Raw genomic sequence first — 24,934 nt, forward strand, 5'->3', positions numbered from 1 at the left:
AACACAAGCCTGGCTGCTATTTTCAGAGCAGTTGCATCTCTGTATGAATGCATGTGAGCTTTGATTAGACGGCCGTTATTGAACACACACACGTTGTAGTGCACGACCTTAGCGAATCGGCCCCTGATGTTGACCTGAGGGCCGGGCGAGGGTTAAAGCTGTGGGCATCGGACTCTGGCAGCGTTGGGTTTGCTGAACACAGATTCAGCAGTCTCTTTGTGTTGCGTAAAACGCTCAGTCAGTCGGGCAGCGTTCCCAGAGGCACCTCTCTAAAGACAGCGGGACGCAGAGCAGCAGTAGAGGAGTTTAAATGTGATTTATGTGTAGTGCAATCTTCCCGTTCGCGTATGTGTTTCTTTTTGTAGTTTATCAACAGTTTAGATCAGAGATTCCCAAACTGGGGGTTACAAGTTGATGAAAAGATCTTTTTTTTTTTTTTTTTTTTTAATAAATTTAACTTGTTAACGGTCATCATCCTTTCTGAGAGATCATAGATCTGAACTTAAATGATTGTAATTCATGAATACTTCATGAATAAAATATTTTTTGCCCTAAAATTACTAGAAAATTAAAGCCAGTGTCAGTCTGACATATTAATATTCACCTGAAACAATTTGTATGATCATTAAACACAAATTTTTAACAAATTTCTGGACTACTTAGAATATTTAAACTTGTCAAACTACATTACCATTTAATTAAACTGCAAAAACAAAATGGTGAAATGATGGATAGTTAAGAATTAATGACTTTCCTTTATACATATATGTACTAGTTAACTTTTTCTACATGATTGTTAAACATGAAGTTGTAATGAACTCATATAAATTTAAACTATTTACACTTTTAAAATTTACTGCAGGACAAAAATGGTGGAATGGTGACTAGTCACCTAAACGCTTTATTTTTATATAAATTTTAATCTAATTTTGGTGTTCAAAAAATTTAGACATGCAGTTTGTCAACTGTATACTTTCAAATGGGGTTTCAGTTCTAAAATGGCACTTCTTTAAATATGTAAGACCAAAATGAGCACAGGTTGTGGATAAATGAGTGCAATGGTGGTTAGTTTGATGGAACTAGTCTCTCAGTAAATAGAGGGCAAAAGTCAAACACAATATTTGAGCTTGAGGAACTTTGATCTGCAAATATGATTCACTATAAACAAATCAGTCTGTAAAAAAACGCCTGTTTTTGGGAGTGTGGTTGAACATAGACAGGTTATGTATGTTGTGAAGTTTTAATGTTACATTAAATATACATTCATATGTTGATGCAGTTGATTTCACTCTGGAAAATAACAATCAAGCAACTAATAAATTATCTTGTTACGTTTGGTTAGGACACCATCTTTATTTATATAGCACTTTATACATTACAGATTGTCAAAACTGCTTCACCGTAATAAACTTCATCAAATATGGAACAAATTCAGCAACAAGTTCAGCGAGGTTAAAGAGGTTACGTTTTCTGGCATCGCATGAATCCTGCGGGGCTTATTACATGGACTAAAACCCCCCGCCGGCCTTTAAAAATGGATGATGTCTCTTTTATGGAACTTGAATTTCTCCCATGATGCCTCAGCAGCTTTATCTGCACTTCAGCTGTCATCACTCAGTCGTGTTGGCATCATGTGATCAGTGGTTTTAAAACAAGCAAACTTGTTCAACAGCCGCACCAAAGAGAAACTCCGTAAACAAGCGATTAAAAGGAAGCTGAAAATGCAACTTTGAAAAAGAAACGTTTAGTGAAGGCCTGTTTTTTTTCAGGGTTTTGTGTTGTTCCTCTTTCCAGATTTCTGATGAGTATGTGTGTGTTGCTTGGTCACTGATTCTGTGTGTGTCAGTCTTTCCCGTTGAAAGAGTTATTGTGTGTGTATGTGTGTGTGTGAGTGAATGCTGGCTGAACAACAAAGAAGGAATTTTGTGACTCGTCAAGAACAAGAAGTAAAATATCGAGAAATGTTGTGAAAGAAGGTGAGAGAGAAACTTGGATGAATGTTGGAGGAGGTTTGTGAGGGAATGACAGAAATACAGGGAGAATGAACCGGTTTGTGGTGTTTTTGTGATGTGTATTTGAGGGAGGTCATGTGCCACACGTTTACACACACACACACACATATACATGTTTACTTGGTTACATAAATGAGGACGTACCACAGACTTTTTTTTTTTTTCTTTTCCTTTTTTATATATTAAGCAGCACAAACATAATCCTAAAAGAAAACATTTATTTATTTATATATATATAGATCATTCCTGTAACACTTTACAATAAGGATCCATTTACTAATAATGAAAAAATACTTCTACAGCCTTTATTAATCTTAGTTGATGTTAATTGTAGCATTAAAATCGAAAGTTGCATCTGTTCATATTATTTAATGGACCTGAGCCAACTTGAACTAACAATGAACATTTTTTTTTAAAACTAATGTTAACAAAGATGAATAAATACTGTCACAAATCTATTGTGCAGTGTTAGTTAATGCTTTATTGTTAACTAATGGGACCTTATTATAAAGTATAAACTCGGAATTGTGAGAATAAAGTCAGAATTGCGAGATGTAAACACAGAATTGCGAGATATAAATGTAATTGCAAGGAAAAATAATTGTGAGATATAAATTCAGAATTGCGAAAATAAAGAATTGTGAAAAATGTCACAATTGCGAGGTATAAACATAATTGCAAGAAAAAATTTAGAATAGCGAGATATAAACTCAGAATTGCGAGTATAATGTCAGAATAGCGAGATATAAACTCGTAATTGCAAGATATAAACTCGGAATTGCAAGAATAAAGTCAGATATGTGAGATATAAACTCGGAATTGCGAGATTAAAGTTAGAATTACGAGATATAAACAGAATTGCAAGGAAAAAAGTCAGAATTGCAAGATATAAACTCAAAATTGCAAGGATAAAGTTAGAATTACGAGATATAAACAGAATTGCGAGGAAAAAAGTGGGAATTGCAAGATATAAACTCGGAATTGCAAGAATAAAGTCAGAATTGCGAGATATAAACTCAGAATTGCGAGTATAATGTCAGAATAGCGAGATATAAACTCGTAATTGCAAGATATAAACTCGTAATTGCAAGATATAAACTCGTAATTGCAAGATATAAACTCGGAATTGCGAGAATAAAGTTAGAATTACGAGATATAAACAGAATTGCAAGGAAAAAAGTCAGAATTGCAAGATATAAACTCAAAATTGCAAGGATAAAGTTAGAATTACGAGATATAAACAGAATTGCAAGGAAAAAAGTGGGAATTGCAAGATATAAACTCGGAATTGCAAGAATAAAGTCAGAATTGCGAGATATAAACTCAGAATTGCGAGTATAATGTCAGAATAGCGAGATATAAACTCGTAATTGCAAGAATAAAGTCAGATATGTGAGATATAAACTCGGAATTGCGAGAATAAAGTTAGAATTACGAGATATAAACAGAATTGCAAGGAAAAAAGTCAGAATTGCAAGATATAAACTCAAAATTGCAAGGATAAAGTTAGAATTACGAGATATAAACAGAATTGCGAGGAAAAAAGTGGGAATTGCAAGATATAAACTTGGAATTGCGAGAATAAAGTTAGAATTACGAGATATAAACAGAATTGCAAGGAAAAAAGTGGGAATTGCAAGATATAAACTCGGAATTGCAAGAATAAAGTCAGAATTGCAGGTTACAAACTCGGAATTGCAAGAATAAAGTCAGAATTGTGAGATATAAACTCAGAATTGTGAGAATAAAGTCAGAATTACGAGATATAAATGCAGAATTGCAGGATACTAACTCGTAATTGCAAGAATAAAGTCAGAATTACAAGATATAAACAGAATTGCAAGGAAAAAAGTGGGAATTGCAAGATATAAACTCGTAATTGCAAGAATAAAGTCAGAATTACGAGAAATAAACTGGTAATTGTTGTGTGTTTCAGGCCAGCACTCTTCCACAGGGCACCATAAACCTGAATCAGTGTGTGGATGTTGTGGACGGTGAGAGCCGGACGGGTCAGAAACACTCACTCTGCATCTGCACACCGGAGAAAGACCATTACATACGTGCTGAGAGCAAAGAGATCATACATGGGTGAGTCAGATGAAGAATGAGTGTTAATTCATATCTCACAGTTGATATTAAGACATAATGACTACTGTCTGACGTTATCGCATTACTGTAATGATGATTTAACATGTAAATTTAATATCCCACAACAAATTGATTTCATTTTCATTACCGCATACACACTCACTCCATGATCTATTTGAGGTTTAATTGTGACTTTGATGCATTTAATCATTAACATTTACTCATTTAGCTGACACTTTTATCCAAAGCGACTTACAAATGGAGAACATCACTAGCAATTTGTCGTAGAGCCAACAGTGCTGTAAGGACTAGCTATTTTGAAGAATAAAAATGCATCAATTCATAAGACTTCATAAGACCAAATATAAATTATTTCTGGTGAAAAACACCATATAACCATATTTAACAGCAAGAGATCTCAAAGCTAATGTAAAACTAATAGAGAAGGTCTTTATTTTAAAAATGAGGTGTTGCAATGGCATGCATTTGTGTCCATCCTCATTGATATGGGTTTGGTTTTAGACATTAATAAGTGAAATAATGACTAATGTGATCATTCACTGATAGTAAAATGCATTCATTACAATCTGTATAGTTAGATCAGTAATTACTAACTAATTGCTATTTTGAAATAATTCCCAAACACTGTATGTGTGTTCAGGTGGCAGGAGGCGCTGATGGTGTTCCCACGAACCAACAAACAGAACCAGAAGAAGAAACGGAAAGTGGAAACACCAACTCCACAGGTACACACACACACACACACACACAGATCCATCAACTCAAGAGATTTGAAAGGAAAATTTCACCCAAAAATAGATCATTTACATATCTTTTTATAATTTAAATAAGCTATTCCTTTAACTAGCTTAACCAGAAAGTATTCTTTGGTCAATAAACCAGCACTAGACAAGAATTAACCAGCATTCCATCTCCGTCTGGACGTAACTGATGTGTGTTTGTTTTGTCGTAAGCATGAGCTTTGGCTTCATTCTTGGAAAATAATTAAAAACTTACGCACACCTACGCACAAAACCTCGCAAAATATTTCAACTCATTTCAGCGTCACCTCATGTGGTGAATGACAGCAACAGGAATCTACACTGGAATTTGAAGAGAAGATTCTTTGTCATTTTTGCACAGATAGCTCATAAAAATCCTTCTTATTTCTAGTACTTAGTTAAGATGGTTTAATGGCTAGAATTTTGTTCAACCAAGCAGGATTTTGTGACCCAGGTCTGCTTGGAAAGCCAGTACATAAACTAGAGGAAAAAGTTTGTTATATTAAAGTTGATAATATATATATATATATATATATATATATATATATATATATATATATATATATATATATATATATATATATATATATATATATATATATATATATATATATATATAATTTATATATATATATATATATATATAATTTATATTTATTTATTTATTTATTTAGGAAAAAAAAACTAATTTAAATCTCTTTATTCTTAAATATTTTATGTTTATTAACACTCAACCATGTTAACATATAAATATATTTTTGTATATTCTTACTTTTTTCTAGAACAAACAATCCTAAACTCAGTTATATTTGCATATAACATATTTTATGATTTTTATATATATATATAGTATTATTTTTTTATATATATTTTTAAAAAACAAACATATTTGTATATAAACTTTTTTTATATTCTATGATATTTTTGTAAATATTTTATGTATTTTATTTTTAAATATTTTTTTTTCTAAAAACAAATCTCAGCCATTTTCTCAATCTCTATTTTATCTTTTTTTTTGTCATTGTTTGATTTATTTTATTGCTCAGTCCTGTAATTAATAGATTAATGGAGTGTTTTTAAAATATTGATATTGTATTTATATTTATATTTTTTTCTTAAACAAATTTACACTCAACCATATTTACATATAAATATATTTTATAAAAAATATTTTATTTTGTAGTACATTTTCTAGAACAAACAATCCTAAACTCCACTATATTTCTAATATATAATATAATATATTATATGATTTTTATGTAGCATTATTTTATTTGTTTTATTTATTTTTTCTTGAACAAACATATTTGTATATAAGCATTTTTTATATTCTATTATATTTTTGTAAATATTTTATTTTTTAAATATTTAGAAACAGAACAAATCTCAGCCATTTTCTCTAACTCTATTTTATCTTTTTTTTTATTGTATGATTTATTTTATTGCTCAGTCCTGTAATTAATAGAATAATGGAGAGTTTTAAATGGATTGTGTCTGTATTGTCAGGGTTTATTTACTTTGCTCTGACCTCCTGACCTGTGTTTTGTCAGGCTGCTGCTCTTCTAACAGGTCGATGCTCCCAGCAGAACATGAATGGGTTTATTGTAAGTCAACCAGCACAATCTGACCAATCAGAGCACAGCACTGGAATTTGATCAATACATGAACTAAGGGTGTTTTTGTAGATCATATGATTGGCAGGAATGAGAACAGTGTCATAATTTGTCCAGTAAACGATTCTCATGTGTGTGCTTCCGCTGGGATGCTGGGTGGCTCACGCAGGCATGTGTGTGTGTTTGGTTTCATGCAGAAAAATGCGCTGAGTGATTTTATGATTTAATCAAAAAGGTATTACTGGGCGGTCAGATGGAAACAGGAAAGACACAGACGTTAATCTGCGAGTGTGTGTTTAGTGTGGGGTGTGGTGCTAAGCGTAAATCAGCGTGTGTATGAAATCATGGCACAATAGCTCATTTGTTATCAGCCTGCAAGTTTAGACAGTTACATTCATGTGTGTATCTGTCTGCACACACACACATTCACACAGGTGTTTTTGACATCAAAGAGCTCTTTGTTCTTGACTACGGGTTAGTTAAATATTATGCTTGTCTGTACGTTTCTCTCTTTCTCTCTCTGTGTTCAGGAACCAGGCCCTGCGAAGGTGACGGTCACCAGTACCAGCAGCAGCAGCAGCAGTATGGTGTGTCTCCCCAGCACTATAGCTCAGGCAGAGCGAGTGCCGCCCACCCGGGCCACCCTGTGGCAAGAGGGAACATGGAGTCGAGCCACTATGCCAACAAGCTGCAGCACCGGCAGCCTGAGTCAGCTGGGTACAGACACACAAACATAATTCAATCGAAACTAACAAAAACAAGGTTATGACATACTGTTGTGAACCTGGGTGTCAGTAAATCAGCTGACGAAATATTGAAAATTACTTGTTTCCACAAAAATACATTTTAAATTTTAAATTTAGCACAGAAGCATTCCGTACACAAGTATGCATGTGAGGAAGGAGTGGATGGCAGATGGCAAGTAAGCTAAGGTGGTCATTAAACATGATTCAACAGCATATAAGACGACCCCCTCTTTTTCAAGATGTACCTTTTTGAAAAAGTCTTTTTGAAGACCAAGTCTTGTATTTTATAAAGAAAATGCTTTTATTTGAAAATAATATTCCATATTTTTCATACTTTAATTTTTGTATTGAAAGTATGGTAAATACTGGTAAAAATGTACCAACGATTACATTTAAAGCTGCAGTCCGTAACTTTTTTTGGTTAAAAATGATCCAAAATCAATTTTTGAGCAAGTACATAACCAGCCAGTGTTCAAAACTATCTAATTATCTTGTCTCGATTCACAACGGTAAGATTGTAATAATGTTTTATAATAAGAGCAACATGGTGGATTTCCACGGGAAATTCAAACATGCAGCAGTTCGTCTGTGCGTCATTACGTCACGTCCGTAAACAGAAAGAAGGAGTCCAAGCTAGTCAGTTTAATCATGTGAGGAAGCTGCCGGTAGCGGATCATTTATAGCCTGTTCTCACAGTAGCTGAAATAATTAAACTTATTGTTTTGACGGCGGATTGTAATCCAGAAATATCCAAATGGCAGTCATCAGTGACAAATGGAGATTCAGGCGTAGTCAAAAAGCAAAAGACTTTGGACTGTGGAGTGGCTGCAGAAATTGAAATCTACAGGTAACGCTTACATACACTAAATACACATAGTTATGTAATGCTGATGTTGTTAACATTAACAATTTGAGAACAATATAACAGTGATAATAATTTGCACGGTTTGACGTGATTTTAATCATCATTGGCAGCGCAATTTATTTTAGGCTGATGCTTTTTTTCCTCAGTTGGTCAGAACAAAAGTGGCAGACATGTTACTTACTTGTTCAGCTGATATTTTCCAGTGAAAATTCTGAAGTTCAGTATCCACACCTGTGTAGTGATTGACAGCAAGCATTAGATTAATCCGTGCTGACGAGCTGTGCCGACGCACAACACACGTACAGATAACTGTTCCGCATATGACTGCAGTCGCATGTTTCAAACAGAGATGGTGACAAAGAGGAAAAATCACGGACTGCAGCTTTAAAAAATAAAACTTTTTGGCATACCATAAAAATAACCTGTAGCCCATATATTATATATTATATAACAATTAGGTTATCCATCTAATAGTGAAAACCAAGTAGCCAAAATTAAATTAACAGTAGAAGTGAAATCGGCGTACTGACTTATGTTTTAAAGTCACGTATGGGGGAAGTTCGGTCCTGTCAGCAGGGCAAGCAAACACGACAGTCGCACGACTCTGAGACGGTAAGCTTTTCTTTGACTGTTAGCGTTTTTAAGGCACACTCATTTTACACCTATTGTTGTGGGTGTATTATTGACACGTAAATGTCTAGACCATAAATATAAGACGAACCCATTTTTTTAGACGTATTTATAAGAAAAAAACATTGTCTTATATTCGGAACAATAAGGTAAATTAAAACAGCCTAACATTACTGAATGAAATGTCGACCCAGGAAGAGGAAACGACTGTGAAGCTTTTTTTCCCCTCAGGTTTTTGTTCAAAATGTTAATTTTTTATTTTAAGCTCTTGGATATATCTTTTGTAAATAATTGTTTAACAGCAGAATTGACAGTGAACTTCATTACCCATGATTCTGCAAAAGAAATTCCGTCCAATCAAGAATTTCAAGAAGCTAATCTTGCCAAAGGAACTCTTTAACATCCGCCCATGAAGCACTGCAAATTAGGGTTGTCAAAGTACCAACTTCGGTACTGAAATGTTAAAAATGTGACAATACCAGCATTTCCCCCTAGCATTTTGAGCGCTGTTGAGCAGATTCCTAAACACCTCTGATTGGCCATTGTGTTCATGCACTCAACAGATATGTCTGTGATTGGCTACAATGACCAGTGCTTCAAAAACATGTTGTAAATAGACATCTGTGACCGAGCGCTTGCACAGATACACATGGCAGAGGCGTCTATCAGCGGATATATTAGGGATCTGCTGATAGACACCTGCTTTCAAACTCTCCCATGTGTGTCTGTGTAAGCACTTAGTGAAGAGTGTCACAGATGTCTATTTACAACATGTCAACATGCATCTCCTTATGCTCTCAAATCACTTAAATATTTGTATCAGGGGCATTTCCTCCGAGGAGGCAAGGGAGGGAGTGCCTCCTCAGAAAATTGGATGAGGAAAAAAGTCCACAGTGCAAAAATAAAACAATGCAAATAACGTCTCAGAACATCATAGCAACAGTGAGTTTTTGTCAGATTTTGTTCCTTAAAGTCTAGAGGAATCTCTACCCTTGACTTACAGCATCTATCAGTCCACTATTGCCATCATGTTCAGTACATGTGATTTATAATATTGAATTACATCACCAGGAAACATTAGTTATTTTGGTCTTAGAGGAAAGACGTCCACTTCACACATCATAAAGTCACTGGACCTCCAATTTAGGGCAAAATGAAAAGAACATTTAAATGGATTCACTCACTCACAAAAACCACAGTAACTATAATTTCTGACAAAATGCTACAGTGATTGTTACCTCAATAAAACTGTGGTAACTTGGTGTTAGTCACCACTGTCATTAAAAACAATATTAAACAAAATGACATTCTCAAAGCGTCTTACACTGTTTGAAGGAGATCCCAGATTAATTTAATATGATTTTGCAGTAGTTAACTAGGTATTTTGGCAGCATGGTACGTTTTTGTGAAGGTACTGACTCTGATTTTTCTGTCTTTCTCACGCTCAGACTCCGGAAACTTGAGTGCTGGTCGTAAGCCACGGGTGGAGAGTGGATATTTTTCATTGGAAAAACCCAAACCCGAAGAAGACGAAGGACGACAGCATCAACTCCAGCAGGAGCGAGAGCCGCAACCGCAGCAGCAGCCGCCCCCTCTGCTTTCTTCTTCCACCGCCTCGTCGTCCTCTTCCTCACGCTCCAGGTATCTCTCATTTGATCCTGAGCTCTTCAGCTCTCACACATCACACAACCCACACGCTGCTGCTAACACACAGATTTCCGGTGACGTGTGCGTTACATATAACGCCCGCGCTCACAAACACAACACACAAAGACTTAGCAAATCAGAGGAGCATCTTTCAGTGGACGCCCCATTGCTGGAGTTCCCGCCCTCTTCGGATGCTAATCCCCGTCCCCTTCCCAGCCCGGACACGCTCTCCAGCCCAAACTCCCACACATGCCACGCAAACATCCTCCCATCATCCCTGTCCTCTTCTCAGAGCTCTTTGGACTCTGAGCAGAGTCCGGAGAGCCGTGTGGGCGGAGCCCCGGGCAGGGCGGGCCGAGGTGGGCAGGGTTACGCCGCCCTGGCGGACGTGCCGCGGGCACGGAGACTCAGTCATCGGGAAGCTTACCGATCCAGTCAGAAACGGCAGGAGCTGCGAGCACGCACAAGGAGCCCTGGCAGGGAGGAAGTGGAACGACTGTTCGGATGTGAACGAAGGTGATGAGCGATACGCACACACAATCTCTGATTCAAACCCAATCTTCTTAGACAGCATCTTTATAAGTAACTGATTTGAAACGCTCTACATGGGTAGCAGCTCTTGTAGTGTGCATCACACAAATAGCACTTAACCCTATAACTATATAATTTTTGATACGCAAAGGCCTCTAAATTATTAAAACTTTGCTGAAAAACCTGTTGTACACAATGTTCTATATGCCTTATGTCACCTGACTGATCCAAATTGCATATTTTTGCTCGGTTTGGGCCTCTAAATGAGTTTTTTCCTCAATATTCTCACTCTATCATACTATATGAGCTATAAAAGCCTGCTTTGAAAAACATTTTTGTCTAAAAGTTTAATAAACTGTTCTGTTTAAAAAAATACTACTATTATTTAATACTTAAGGCTTTACAGGGTTAATAATAGAAAATAATATTATTAACAAATAACATTCTTAATATTAATATTAATTGCTATACAATATTGTTTGATAATTTTAAGAATGTTATTTGTTAATAATATTGTTATTTTATTTATTACTTTATTTAAAATGTATTGTAAATTATTTGATATTATTAAATGTAATTTATTTTTAATAATATTAATTGCTATACAATATTGTTTGTTATTAAAAATAAATTACATTTAATAATGTTATCAAATAATTTAAAATAAAATTTGAAATAAAAGAATAATAAATAAAATAGCAAATAATATTATTAAAAAATTAAAAATAATAGCATAACCTATACAAATACTTGATGAAATATTTTATTTTTAATGAACTTTTAATTTAATTTAACTTTTTTTTTAATCAAAACTGAATAAAATATATTGATTTTTTTTCTAATAGAATTTAAATAGAATTTATGCATTGCTAAAATGGCTTGGAATGCAGCCTCACGTAATGATGCCATTGTAGAAGTGTTGTTCAATTTGTTCCACATCTAGCTACAGAGATAGAAATGATTCGTATTCATCTGGTCATGTGATCTCCGCCCCATGAGGATCCATTATTACCCTAATTACATGACTAGAGTCTCATGTATATGTGCATTTATTTTCAACTTCTGAAGCGCTGTTAGTTTTTTGCATTAAACATTGTAATTACCTGGTGCACTTTTAATACTAACGTGTAGTTAAGTTCATTACTTGATAGTCTAATTAGCACAAAAATACGCTGTAACTTAGAAACTGTTTTTAATTTAATTAGCTACATTTCAGTGGCGACTAAAGTGTATAATCATCATTTCCTTCAATTTTTATGTATTCTGCACTAAAGGATAATGGCTTTTAAAATCTCAGCATGTGACATGAAATGTCAAATATCCAGTATTGTTACTGTTCGGAATAGATTTTACGTGCTTATGATGCCTAAAAATGCTGTCTAGGAAGGTAAGTCACTAGAGTTCGTACCAGAGCCAATGACACACAGATTGTAGTTTAATATACATACATTTAAATCACAGAAATGAAGACATTCATGTTTTATAATAGTTTATAGTCTGAATGTAACTGAGCAGATATACGGTTTTGTACAGGGAACTGAAGATGCGCAGCTACTTCCCCTGCAGCATAAACACAATCTGCTCTCTCAGTCCCAGCCAACACGCCTGCTGTGTTTACGTCTCCGAGCGAGTGTGGAGGTTATATCTCCACCTGCTGGAGCCGGCAGGAAAAACCAGCTGGTTATCTGTCAATGACACTCAAGATGAACAAGCAGGAAGGATGTGCTGCTATCTGTCTGAGCTAATGCTGTGTCTTTAGCACTTAGAATCATGACATTCATCCCATTCTTGCAGCTTTAGCGCCACCTAGTGAACACTTTGTAAAACTGAACTTCCAGCCTAATCTCTCTTCCATTTTGTTGAAATCTCAACACAGACCTGAACACTGTATCTGTTCAGTTCTGTATCTGTGATTTAAAATGTTTCTTTATTTCTGCACTCCTTTCATTTCTTTTTTTTCTTTCTCTCTCATGCTTTTTATGTCTTTTTTACTTTTTATTTGATCTGTTTCTCCTCTTTTTCAGGCAGTCTTCTGAAACTCTGCACTTCCTGCCCTGTGCCACGCCCTGCCACGCCCACTGACACACCCACTGCTTACTTTCATTCCACCTGCTGGGGCCAAACTATAACACACATATACACACACATCTCAGAATCAAAGACATAAAAACCAAAGCCTTTTTCACACCGCAAGCAGCGCATATTTATTTCGGCGAGCAGATTAACAGTGAATTCATACAGCCCAACCATGAGGCACAAACGATTTAGTTTGTAGCCTCACTATGGGGTCTGCTTAGATGGTTGTAATTTAAAGGTTTTTTTTATTTTGTATGCTTTGCTAAAATGGCTTGAATGCTGCCTCATGCAGTTACTGATGCCATTGTAGAAATTAGATCTGCCCTTGACTAGAGATTTTTCTAGTCAACTAGTAGTCATTCATTTAAGCAATTAGTTGACTAATAAGCCAAATAAATCATAATAATGAGCCTTTAATTGCCTATATATAAAACACATAAAGCTTTGCACCGGCAAAAGTGATAAATATGAATATGAAAAAAACAGCAAGGAGACTGTCTAAACATTGTAATAATTTATTGATCATGTTTTCTGTGTTTTGAGCTGCAAAGATTAAGACTCATTTCCGCAGTAGTGTGCGCGTCTATATGCACATTTCTTACGGATTTCATTATCTCAGAATATTTGTTTTCCACTTGAATTGGATGACAGTCGCTTGACATTTCAAGCTTTCTATAGATATGTTTCTCATGTCTGTGAGGCAAATATGAGTTTTGGTTAATTTTGACGTGCTCAAGTTCACAGAAACCGAGACAACAAATTGCATCCTGTTTGTTTTCTTTATTTTACAAAAGCAAAATGTTTTCTTGTTATTGTGAGTTTGCACAAATAAAAGTAGACCCTTTGACAGTTTCTTATCTGTATGACCAAAAAGACGGAGTATTTTATTTTGCGATTTAATAACATTTTTGGTCGACTAAGCTTCTTCTAGTCAACTAATGATTAGTCGAATATTAGGGTGCAGACCTTGTATAAATGTTGTTCAGTTTATTCCACTACTAGCTACTGAGATAAAAATTATTCTTATTCATCTTGTAATGCAATCTCCATTATTAGCCCACTTATATGAAATATATAAAATATATATTTTTATATATATATTAGAAAAATTATGGCTGTTATTAAAGGAAATGCTAAATGTTGTACCCCAGAAATCAGTTGTGCATCAGAAACGCTGTCAATGTCAAAGCGTAATGCACGTATGCTGCTGCTTCAGTTGGGTGTGAAACAGGTGTAGAAGATGAATTATCCCTACTAACACACGGGTGTACACTGGGACAAAGACTGATTGCTGTCTGGGGTTCTGCTCATGGCTGTTGTCGCTGGTTTCCTGTGTCTGTCCCTCTGCTCTGCCATCTGCTCGTATAAGACATCTAAAATTCATCTTGTTAAACAAATACTACAAATCAGTGACATGCTAACGTCTCAGATACTCTCTGTTGAGAAAAGCCTAAATTCTTCCATTTTACAGAGGAAATTAAGCTTTTCTGTGTTATGCTAAAAGTTGCTGCATTATAAATGAAAATGATTTTTCACAACTAATTAAAATATTACATTACATCGGCTTTTGGAACAGGAATCTGTTTTATAATAAAAAGTCGTTCTGAGGCAGTGTCACAGCTTTAATGCCATGAAACAATTTCCAGTCACATTTCCTGTTTGAGTTATGACAGTGTGAAGGTTATTTATGAGGTCAGGTTCAGCTGACCAGTAATGAACAGAGGAAGTGATTTTTCATCTTTTTCACAAAAATATGCTCCATCATCCTTCCTCTGTAGATGTAAACATCCTGCAGTGTTAGGTAGAAATAATAAAATGTGTTTATTTATTAATGCATTTATTAGTTTTTTATGTGTTGCATTTAACTCCGCTTTAAGCCTTTATTTTAGAAAAACCTCAGAGTCAAACTAAAGTATGAAGATCTGTGATGAAGGGAAAGCATCTGATTATGCCATATTTTCCACTGTTTCTGTTCTGACCTCTGTGTGTGTTCTGCTGCAGACGTTCACAGGTCATCGAGAGATTTGAGTGTCATGACGACGTCAACACTCCAGAGCAAATGGACACAACAAATTCTTCAACAGATCCCGCCCCTTCTTACTCTAAAACAGCCAATCAGAGAGCAGGACGCAATGAGAGACGCTTGTCCAACCAGAAACAGGTACTCATTTAACATTATTCAATAAAATCATTCTTGCATCTGTTAAAAATGGTGTATAAATTGCAATACAGCACTTTTGAGTGTGCAGGAATGAATAGACTAAACGTTTTTGCTATCATTCAGTAAATTGCTGAGTGTTGTTACAGCAAAAAGCCATGTTCATTCAATGGATCATCATCCAATGAGATTTCAGAATCAAAACTGTCCGTTTTATAATAAAATTTCAAGGAGGCCTAGTAGCAGTAACTCATCAAAATCACCAGTAATAACATGTTTTTTTAGAATTCATTCATTTTTAATTTCTTTATTAAACTGTCGCAGGAATTCTCATTGGATTCAGCTAAAGGCCGAACGGATGAGGTTTCTTCAATAGCTGGTTACCGGAGGGCCAAAAGTCTGGACCGCAGTGCCACAGAGACACTCATGACTGTAAGACCACAAATAACACACAAATCCACATTAATTAAGGCTATAATTGACAAGAATTTTAAATATCAAATAGTGTTGGTAGTAATTTAAAGGGTTAGTTCACCCAAAAATGAAAATTCTGTCATTTATTACTCACCTTCATGTTTTTCCACACCCGTAAGACCTTCGTTCATCTTCGGAACACAAATTAAGATATTTTTGTTGAAATCCGATGGCTCCGAGATGCCTCCATAGCCAGCAATGACATTTCCTCTCTCAAGATCCATTAATGTACTAAGAACATATTTAAATCAGTTCATGTGATTAAAGTGATTCAATATTAATATTATAAAGCGACTAGAATATTTTTGGTGCGCCAAAAAAACTAAATAACGGTAATAATGATATAGTGATGGCCGATTTCAAAACACTGCTTCAGGTAGATTCGGATCATAAATGAATCAGTGAATCGAATCTGCTGGTCGGAACACCAAAGTCACGTGATTTCAGCCGTTGGCAGTTTGACACGCGATACACTGATTCATTTGTGCTCCGAATCTTCCTGAAGCAGTGTTTTGAAATCGGCCATCCCTAAATAAGTCGTTATTTTGGGGTTTTTTTGGCGCATCAAAATATTCTCGCCACTTTATAATATTAATATTGAACCACTGTACTCATATGAACTGATTTAAATATGTTTTTAGTACATTAATGGATCTTGAGAGAGGAAATGTCATTGCTGGCTATGCAGGCCACACTGAGCCATCGGATTTCAACTAAAATATCTTAATTTGTGTTCCGAAGATTAACGAAGGTCTTACGGGTGTGGAACGACATGAGGGTGAGTAATAAATGACATTATTTTCATTTTTGGGTGAACTAACCCTTTAATGTTTATGATACATAACGGATAGAAAGTTTTAGGATTTTATTTTATTTTTTTACATAAATTATAAACAACAAAACAGAACTTTGTTATGAATATTAAGTCTGAAATTATATATATTTTATATAATTTATAGATTAATTATATATAAATTATATATATATATTGTAAATAAAATATTTAGATATTTTAATTAAAATTTTAAAAATACATTGTAAATTTTGTGATTTATAGAAAAATGTGTAATTTTTCATGTTTCATATCAAATGCTGCCACATCATACATTATCATCTGCATTAATCTTTTGTTTCCCTGAATTCAGCTGATGTGTTACTTTAGTTAGAAATGTTATGTTGTCCATGAATGTGTCATCTTTTAAAGTGGCTTATGTAAGCATTTTCATGTAGTAATCGCTTTTTTTATTGCTAATGTGTGAACAGCTTGTAACGAAACTTCCTAGGTTGTTTTTGAAAGCCTGTAGACTGATTTATATGTAAAGGACTTGGCATGTTTTTCCCAGGAAAATCACAAGTATTTGACGGTTATGCACACTCTCTTCCGTTCATTGACACATGAAATGAATGATTACTAACAGGATAATACCAAAAGAGCTATTCAGTTCTGTAATGTCTATGTGTCTTTTATAAGTTGCTGGCTGCAGTTTACTTAATAGCCACCGGTGTCGCTAATGACAAGTTTCTGAATTCTACATATAGCCTCTTTTAAGGTCAATTGCATTGCAAGTGTTTCTAAAGGGCACCTATTTTGCAAAATCCACTTTTACATGATGTTTGGACATAAATGTGTATTGGCAGTGTGTGAACACAACCACCCTACAATGATAAAAATTCACCCAGTCCTTTTTTTAATCCCCATTAAATCAAAGCAGTCTCATTAGACATGCCGTTTTGATTCTCTGAGCAGTGTGATGTCACACTGCTAAGGCCCCACCCACGGCTGCTGACTGACAGTTCTGTATTACAATAGTTTCCGCCCTCATTGAGTTGTACGCTGTCCACCATTTTCTCACCCCCCAAAAGTGGCAATTTTTAACATGCTATAAAAAAATTATCTGTGAGGTATTTTGAGATATAACTTCACATACACCCTATTGGGGCATCAGAGACTTAAATTACATCTTGTAAAAAGGGGCATAATAGACTGATGGACATGACCACCATCTGACCTCTGGATCAACTTTCCTTTTCTGTGTTGCTCATTAAGATGCAAAACTGTTTCATTCTCACAATATTTAACTTTCACATTGTTGGTTAGAATTATATTGCATTACATGCAAAATCAAATATAAACCTTATAATCTAAAGTGTGTTTATAAAATGTTTATTTATGTTTATTTCTAAGGGGCTGCAAAGCTCTAAGAGTGTTTGTGTGTTTCAGCTGTTAGTACTGCGTTCATGCAAACCCAACCCAGAACCGCTTCACCACCCGCGATTTATAAATAGCATTCACTCAGAGCGTTAGGACCAGAGACACCGACACATGCCCAAACACACACACACACACACACACACATGCATACGAGAACACAGATTCATGTTCATACACACAGAAAGACGGCATGTGTGTCAGAAGCGTGTGAAGAACAGGTCACAGATGAAACTCAACAAGACTAAGGTACTGTGAACAGAACGCTGAACTACTGAACGCCCGGTGGGTGTGATCTCGACTGGACCAGATCTGCAGCATTAGATACTATGGTAGAGGGTTTGTTTTATTATTGGTTGTGTAATTTTAGGTTGTAGATTAGATTGTTTATGGCTTTGTGAGGTGCCACTGCCTGTTCAAATCTTGCAGTTTATTTGTGCCGGACCCTTCTGACTTCTGACTGTGTTTGGTGCTTGTTTTATGATGCATACCTCTTCTGAATATACAATATTTTTTCTTTTCTATATTAGTTGTGTTGTATTGAGATTAACATATTGATATTAACATATTTATTAGATATGTTATTGTGTTTTAACTGTTGATGTCTTGTTCAAAAGGGTTTACATGTAGCTGATTGCATGTAAAGTACTTTAAAAAAGCATTTTTGAAAATCATGATTTGTAAACAAATATCTCGCTGAGAAAAATGGCAAGAGATATTATTGAGCACAACCGGGGGTTGTGAAAATATGGGTTGAGAAAATATGTTTGCATTTTACTTTATCTATTGGCATATAAATTGTATTTTTAATAAATTGTTAATTTTCTCTATAGGTGAGATAAACTGTATTTAAAAGGAAAAATGTATTTAAGAACAAGGTAGAAGACTAATAACTAGAAATCATCTGGATTCATTCATGAATGAAAATCATTTATAAATAATTTTTGAGTGAATTCTTGCATTTGAATTTTAGTTTGGGGTCAATTTTTGGTCATGAAAACTTGATTAATGTTTATTAACATTTGGCTGTTAATGTGGGAAGTTTATTAATTTTTTGATTTGTTCTCATCTCTTTTCAGCCGGACCTGCTGAACTTTAAAAAAGGATGGATGACCAAACTGTACGAAGATGGATTGGTGAGTCTAAAATGAACCAGTCATAGTCTTAAAGGGTTAGTTCACCCAAAAATGACATTTCTGTCATTAATTTTCACTCTCAAGTCATTCCACACCCGTAAGACCTTTGCTCATTTTCAGAACACAAATTAAGATATGTTTGATGAAATTAAATAGTAAAAACATTGTTAAAATAGTCAACGTGACTGTCTGAAGATGAACGAAGGTCTTATGGGTGTGGAACGACATAATTAATGACTGAAATTTCAAACTTACCCTTTAAACCGCTTGTCAACAAATTCAGGAATGTATGCTTTAGTTATGTCTGAACATTTAAAGTGAAGATTATTTAAAAGGTTCATTCTGCTTCTGTCTCTCTTGGTGTCTCAGTGGAAGAAACACTGGTTTGTTCTGACCGATCAGAGCCTGAGGTTCTACCGTGACTCCATCGCTGAGGAGGTGAGTGTTTTCATCAGCGATTAAAACAGCACTGTTAACTAACACTTTAATAATGTCCCTCTTGTTCCTCAGGCTGCTGATCTGGACGGAGAGATTGATCTGTCCACATGCTACGATGTGACAGAATTCCCAGTTCAGAGGAACTATGGCTTCCAAATTATCGTGAGTGATGTTATTTTATTGTTTTGGGTGTATTTTACCCCTACAAAGACTGTGGTGTTTTAGGGCTGATTTCTGAAGGATCATGTGACACTGAAGAGTGGAGTAATGATGCTGAATATGCACAGGAATAAATATATTCAAATAAAAAACATTTAAATTAAACTGTAATAATATTTTGCAATATTACTGTTTTTACTATGTTGTTAATCAAATAAACGCAGCCTTGATTAGCATAACTCTTCTTTCAAAAACATTAAATTATTCTAAACCTAGTGTATAAACCAAATACCAAAACTGCTTAATGATCTAACTCCAACTTCGGTCGTCCATCCCTGTGCTCTTGAGTTAATGATGCTAGACAAATATGCTACTAGGGTTGCATTGGTATGTTTTCACACCTAAATAAAGCTGTGGTGATGTTAGCTGTAACCCTAACGCTGTTCCACACTAAGCATTGTTTCATCACTAATGTCACCTGATCTGTCAGCAGCTGTGACATCATCACTTCCCTCTAAAATAACACCTTACAGGTCCAATGCCACACGTCAGATGTTTGTCTAATATTCTTTTGACTTTACTAAAGGGCAAATAGATGTTTTTAATATCAAATCAATATATTCTATTAATGGCTTTAACTCAAGCAACACTATTTCTGTCAAATTTAATTCTTAGGATTAGTGATTTATAATTTGCAAATAAGCAAATTCATTTGGTGGATGCAAAAATGGTCAGAAGACTTATGAAGATATAATGACACAGTTTTAGTTTATAAATATTTGATGTACATGCTACTGTGTTTTATTAATAAAGCTGTTGAGATGTACTTGATATTGTGTTGTTCATCTAGGTGGCGAATTACTGTAGGTTCCCTGGTGCTGTTTTTAAAGTTATTTTAGAGATGTCAGAAATAGCAGAAAGCGTTGGCCGTCTCTGTGTACAGACGAACAGCAGGGCGTCAGTGTCAAGAAATGAATAACAACTGTAAATATAACTTCAGCCTGCTATCTTTATGCCTTGGATAGAGAATGCTGCGGATAAACTAACGTAATACTAAACTCCCGTCTGAAACTCCCCTTACTGGATTTTAGTTTTCACTTCAGCTGTATATCATGAACTTTTATTCCAGTATGTGATTGGACCATTTCATGTGGTATAATCTTGTGACTATGACATGCTTTTTCATTCATTTTGTGATTTGCAAGGTTCGCACAGTCATGGCAAATGGAAATATCAAGGAATTTTAAAATTGTGATTTCTTGGCTTATAAAAATATTTGATCAGTTAAAATCTGAAAATATTTCCTATAATTTATGTAATTTTTATAATTATGGTCAGCTCTAAAATGTTTATTATTCTATTTAATATAATGTTATAATATAAATATAATAATTTACATTTTTATATATTTTATTGGATATTTAGAGCTGAAGAATTAACCCAGAATATCTTATTTGTTTGAGAGCTGTTAATAAAATAATGGATAACCTTTGAATATTTTTTTCTTTCTTTTTTTTAAATCACAATTGTCCAGTAATCATGACTGGAAAAGTCTTGTAAAAGTTATAGAAACTCATTGGATTTACAGTATATTCTGTGGCGCTTGAAGTCGAACTGAACAGCAGTATCAGAAGTGAACAGAAATGGTCTCTTTTAGTTCAGCTGTCATGCATCTGATCAATCGACTCCTCACTTGTGTCCTTGTCTTCCTCTCAGAGTAAGGAAGGGGCATTCACACTGTCTGCCATGACCTCTGGGATACGCAGAAACTGGATTCAGGCCATTCTGAAGAACATGCGGCCCACAGTCGCTCCTGATGTCACACGGTGAGCTTCTACATCATGTTTAGTTTGGAAAGGATGAGAGAACATCAAACATTTACCAATTAGATTTCCCTCTGTAACTTAAGTAGGAAAAAAAATTTTTCATCTATAAAATAAAGTTGAAGTGTGTCATTTCTGCACCTCTAGTGGCAACAATTGGTTTTTCAGTCTGTTCACCTGGGCTCAGCAGGCAGGTTCTGAAATGACAAACCTTACCTTTAAAGAGCCACACCATTATACAGACAGTACATGCTTACCCTAAATTTTTCCCTTTGGAAAAATGTCAACTTTAATTTTTCCTCTTGAGTTTTCCTCAAAAACTGATTTTGTTTTTTATTATTAGTCATTTATTATTAGCCAGTCATTTTATTATTATTATTATTTCAGTTTTTTTCTGTTCCTCACTTACCTATGTAATTTATTTTCTTGTGTTTTTCCTGCTCCGTCCATCTGACTACAGGAAAAATGTGTCTCTGAAACTTTCAGTTCTTATGCCCAGGTTGGCATTTCCTGTTCTTATTCTAACCTGTGTGTGTATTTGTGGCTGCTGTTGTGTCAGCTGATGTGCTTTCATGATGTTCTGGCTTCTATCTGTTATGTTAGTAATTCCTATTCCCTTTCGCCTGTTGTTTGCCTGTTTGCTCTGTTTATAATGGGGCTGTTAATTTAACATGTTCATTAATACACTTATTTGTATTGTAAAAAACATGTTAAAAATCAGCCACTCTGACACAAACAGAATGGAGAGAGATAAATGAAATAGAAGAGCCTTCACAGTGTTATTTACTTAGTTATTTTGGAGTGTGTTGCATCGCTGCTGTGTATGTGGCCAGATTGTTTTTGTTTGTTTGTGCTTTTAACTTTTGAGACTACTTAATTATGTGTAACAGCATTACATTTATTTAATGCTCTTGACACATTTACCTAATTTAAAATTCCAGCTGTTTCACACTACATACTTAACAGACGCAACATGATAAAGTGATACGTGTGAAATCCTGTCTGACTGAAGGACATTTTATCAGCTTCACACTGGACAGACCTATATTAAACCTTTTCATTGGAGACAGACAAGTTAAAAAAACATAAAAAAAACAAAGACACATTTAAAAAAGCGTATTATGTCATGTCTGGTTAGGGCATGATGTTGTACTGTGTATTTTTTGAAAGCAGCTATGTAGCTATGTTATTATTATTAAAAGAATTAATTTAATGCATTAAAACTAAATGTAATAAATTTTAGGAGGAAAATATTTTTTATATTTATATACTTTTACAGCCATATTTCAGCACATTCAAAATTTGAAGTTTCATCTATTGACAGTTTTTGTTGAAGATACTGGTAAACAGGATGGCAGGTAGTTAAAGGGTTAGTTCATCCAAAAATGAAAAACCTGCCATTTATTACTCACCCTCATGTCATTCCATATTCGGAAGATCTTCATTCATCTTCGGAACACAAATTAAGATCTTTTTTATGGAGTCACATGGAGTACTTTAGTGATGTCATTCCTTCTGGACCTTGAAAGTGTTAGTTGCCTTGGATCTCTATGGAGGGACAGAAAGCTCTCAGTGATGAATGACAGAGTTTTCATTTTTGGGTGAACTAACCCTTTGGTACAGCACATTTTATGTTCACACCTCATCACTCTCCCCATCTATTTCCATTCTTTAAAGGAGATGAAAAAATAGCATTGCATCAGTGCCCACTTTTAGAACACACCCTGGAGCGTGTACAGACATACATGAGTGTTTACCGACATGTTTGACAGTGGTTGAATGCCATGCAGTGACCAGATGGTTTTCCTCATCCTACTAACCATTAATCAAACCATCCTGTCTTCAGTGGTTTGGGTGTATGTTCTTAGACAGCTGTAGCACAGTTCTCTTTGTTAACACTGTGCATGGTTTACAACACAGTTTCATTTTAGTGGAGTTATGTCAACAATTAAGGCATAATTTTGACCTCTGTGTGTCTTCGGTAAACATTCAGATTGACCACAATGCCGTGTGCAACAGTTCTTTGTGATAAAACAGATATTTAGAGAGTGGCAGTGATGCTTTCCTTAGGAAACACAAATAATAATTCAAATACTTGTATTGATTCAGTATTTTCTCATGTCACAGTTCCCTTCCAGAAGAGCGAACCAGATCAAATGTGGAGCAAAACTTCATCCAACCCCCTCCTAACTCTTCACAACTTTCTAACAGCTCTGTAGTTGAAGCTAAAAAGTCACATGAGGACATCACAGACTCAGCGCCTCCTCCTGAGCGTAAGAGTCGAGTCAACAAGCGAGAGGGACGCTCTAAAACCTTTGACTGGTCTGAGTTCCGCCCAGGACAAGAAAACGAGAGTGGACAACCCTCAATGAAGAGGGCAGACACTTCAGTCATTATCTCATCTTCTCCCTCCTCCTCCTCCTCCTCTGCTGCCTCCTCTCCCATCTCTAGCACCTCCTCTCATCAGACGTCATCTTCCATTACTACCACAAGCCATACTGACAAGATGCCACAGCGAGATGAAGAAGTGGTGCAGGAATATATGCACCACCATCAGACCGCACCTACAGCAGGTGGAGTCAATGCGACGACGGTGTCAGAGCCCTCATCAAAGCTCCCCCATAAAGTGCCACAGGAACAGGGGAGAATGGATGTGGACCAACTCAGAGACACACAGGAGGTTGGTGGTCACCGAGCGGCCCGCAGAAACTCTGATGTCCAAGTGGAAATTGAGCAGAGGTGGCATCAGGTAGAAACAACGCCCCTCAGAGAGGAAAAGCAGGTACCGATCACTGGCAGCTCCCCTAACATCTCAAATGTACCTGTTGGAGAAAGAGTCCTTCCACAAGAGATGACCACCGTACTGGAAAAGGAGGTAAGAAACACAGGGCTCCAGACTAACATTTGAAAACAGTGGCACTGGTGCCACTAAATTCTACAAATGGTGGCGCCAGCACGTGATTTGGTGGTGCTGGGGGTGGGTTATTAATCATGAAGGTAATTTGCACTTATTAATGCAAAACTATACTAATATGATTAGTTACTAATAATATTACATGTTTATTTTTTTGGAAATTTGACAGTAAAACACTGAGCTCAAATTGAGATGCAAATAAAAATTTGTATTTTGTCTATAATTATTTAAAAACTTTTATTAACAACAGTAACGTGCAAAAACCTAATTTTTATAGGGAAAAAAGTACATTTTCAACTCTTTTTAAATGTACCATAACTGGCTGACAGCTTCAGTGATTATAGAAGGAGCACTCTTTACTTGCTTTCTGTGTAATTCAGTCACAATTTGAATAAAAGTTTTTGTTTTTCATGAGACTTAATGACTTTTCCTACTTTCCCATGTATTAGGGAGTGGAAATGTCTGATAAGATAATAAAAGGTTGTTTGCCTTGAAGCATTAGTTTTCCTTCATCTTTTAACTTTTACAAATCACATAAAAAAATCACATTAAAGATAAAGCATTGAAGTATTGGAAAAAGTGTAAAGCACTTTTAAAAGTCCTTGAAAAATTCTTGGATTCCTCAAAAGTTTG

The 24,934-nt window shown here is 35.3% G+C and overlaps 1 protein-coding gene and 1 long non-coding RNA gene across 10 annotated transcripts in view; one reads left to right on the plus strand and one right to left on the minus strand.

The window, feature by feature from the left end:
- Positions 1-24,934, plus strand: part of si:ch73-103b11.2 (protein outspread) — a 52,885-nt gene that overhangs the window by 12,115 nt on the left and 15,836 nt on the right. For 4 of the 9 annotated variants that reach the window (XM_067378597.1, XM_067378599.1, XM_067378596.1 and 1 more), the window contains exons 4-16: positions 3,949-4,100; positions 4,762-4,846; positions 6,433-6,486; positions 7,026-7,212; positions 10,185-10,899; positions 14,992-15,151; positions 15,473-15,580; positions 18,911-18,967; positions 19,337-19,405; positions 19,478-19,567; positions 21,281-21,390; positions 21,848-21,886; positions 23,515-24,262. In XM_067378597.1, coding sequence (XP_067234698.1) covers positions 3,949-4,100; positions 4,762-4,846; positions 6,433-6,486; positions 7,026-7,212; positions 10,185-10,899; positions 14,992-15,151; positions 15,473-15,580; positions 18,911-18,967; positions 19,337-19,405; positions 19,478-19,567; positions 21,281-21,390; positions 21,848-21,886; positions 23,515-24,262 — 2,574 coding nt within the window. The remainder of the gene's footprint in view (positions 1-3,948; positions 4,101-4,761; positions 4,847-6,432; positions 6,487-7,025; positions 7,213-10,184; positions 10,900-14,991; positions 15,152-15,472; positions 15,581-18,910; positions 18,968-19,336; positions 19,406-19,477; positions 19,568-21,280; positions 21,391-21,847; positions 21,887-23,514; positions 24,263-24,934) is intronic. The other 5 variants (XM_067378601.1, XM_067378603.1, XM_067378598.1 and 2 more) reach the window with 5 other exon arrangements.
- LOC137014331 (uncharacterized) lies at positions 21,262-21,885 on the minus strand. Its single transcript, XR_010893841.1, has 3 exons — positions 21,797-21,885; positions 21,529-21,584; positions 21,262-21,398 (listed from the first exon to the last, which is right to left on the minus strand). It is a non-coding gene; the product is annotated as an uncharacterized lncRNA (long non-coding RNA).

Source organism: Chanodichthys erythropterus, chromosome 23 (assembly GCF_024489055.1).
Source record: "Chanodichthys erythropterus isolate Z2021 chromosome 23, ASM2448905v1, whole genome shotgun sequence".
NCBI lineage: Eukaryota > Metazoa > Chordata > Actinopteri > Cypriniformes > Xenocyprididae > Chanodichthys > Chanodichthys erythropterus.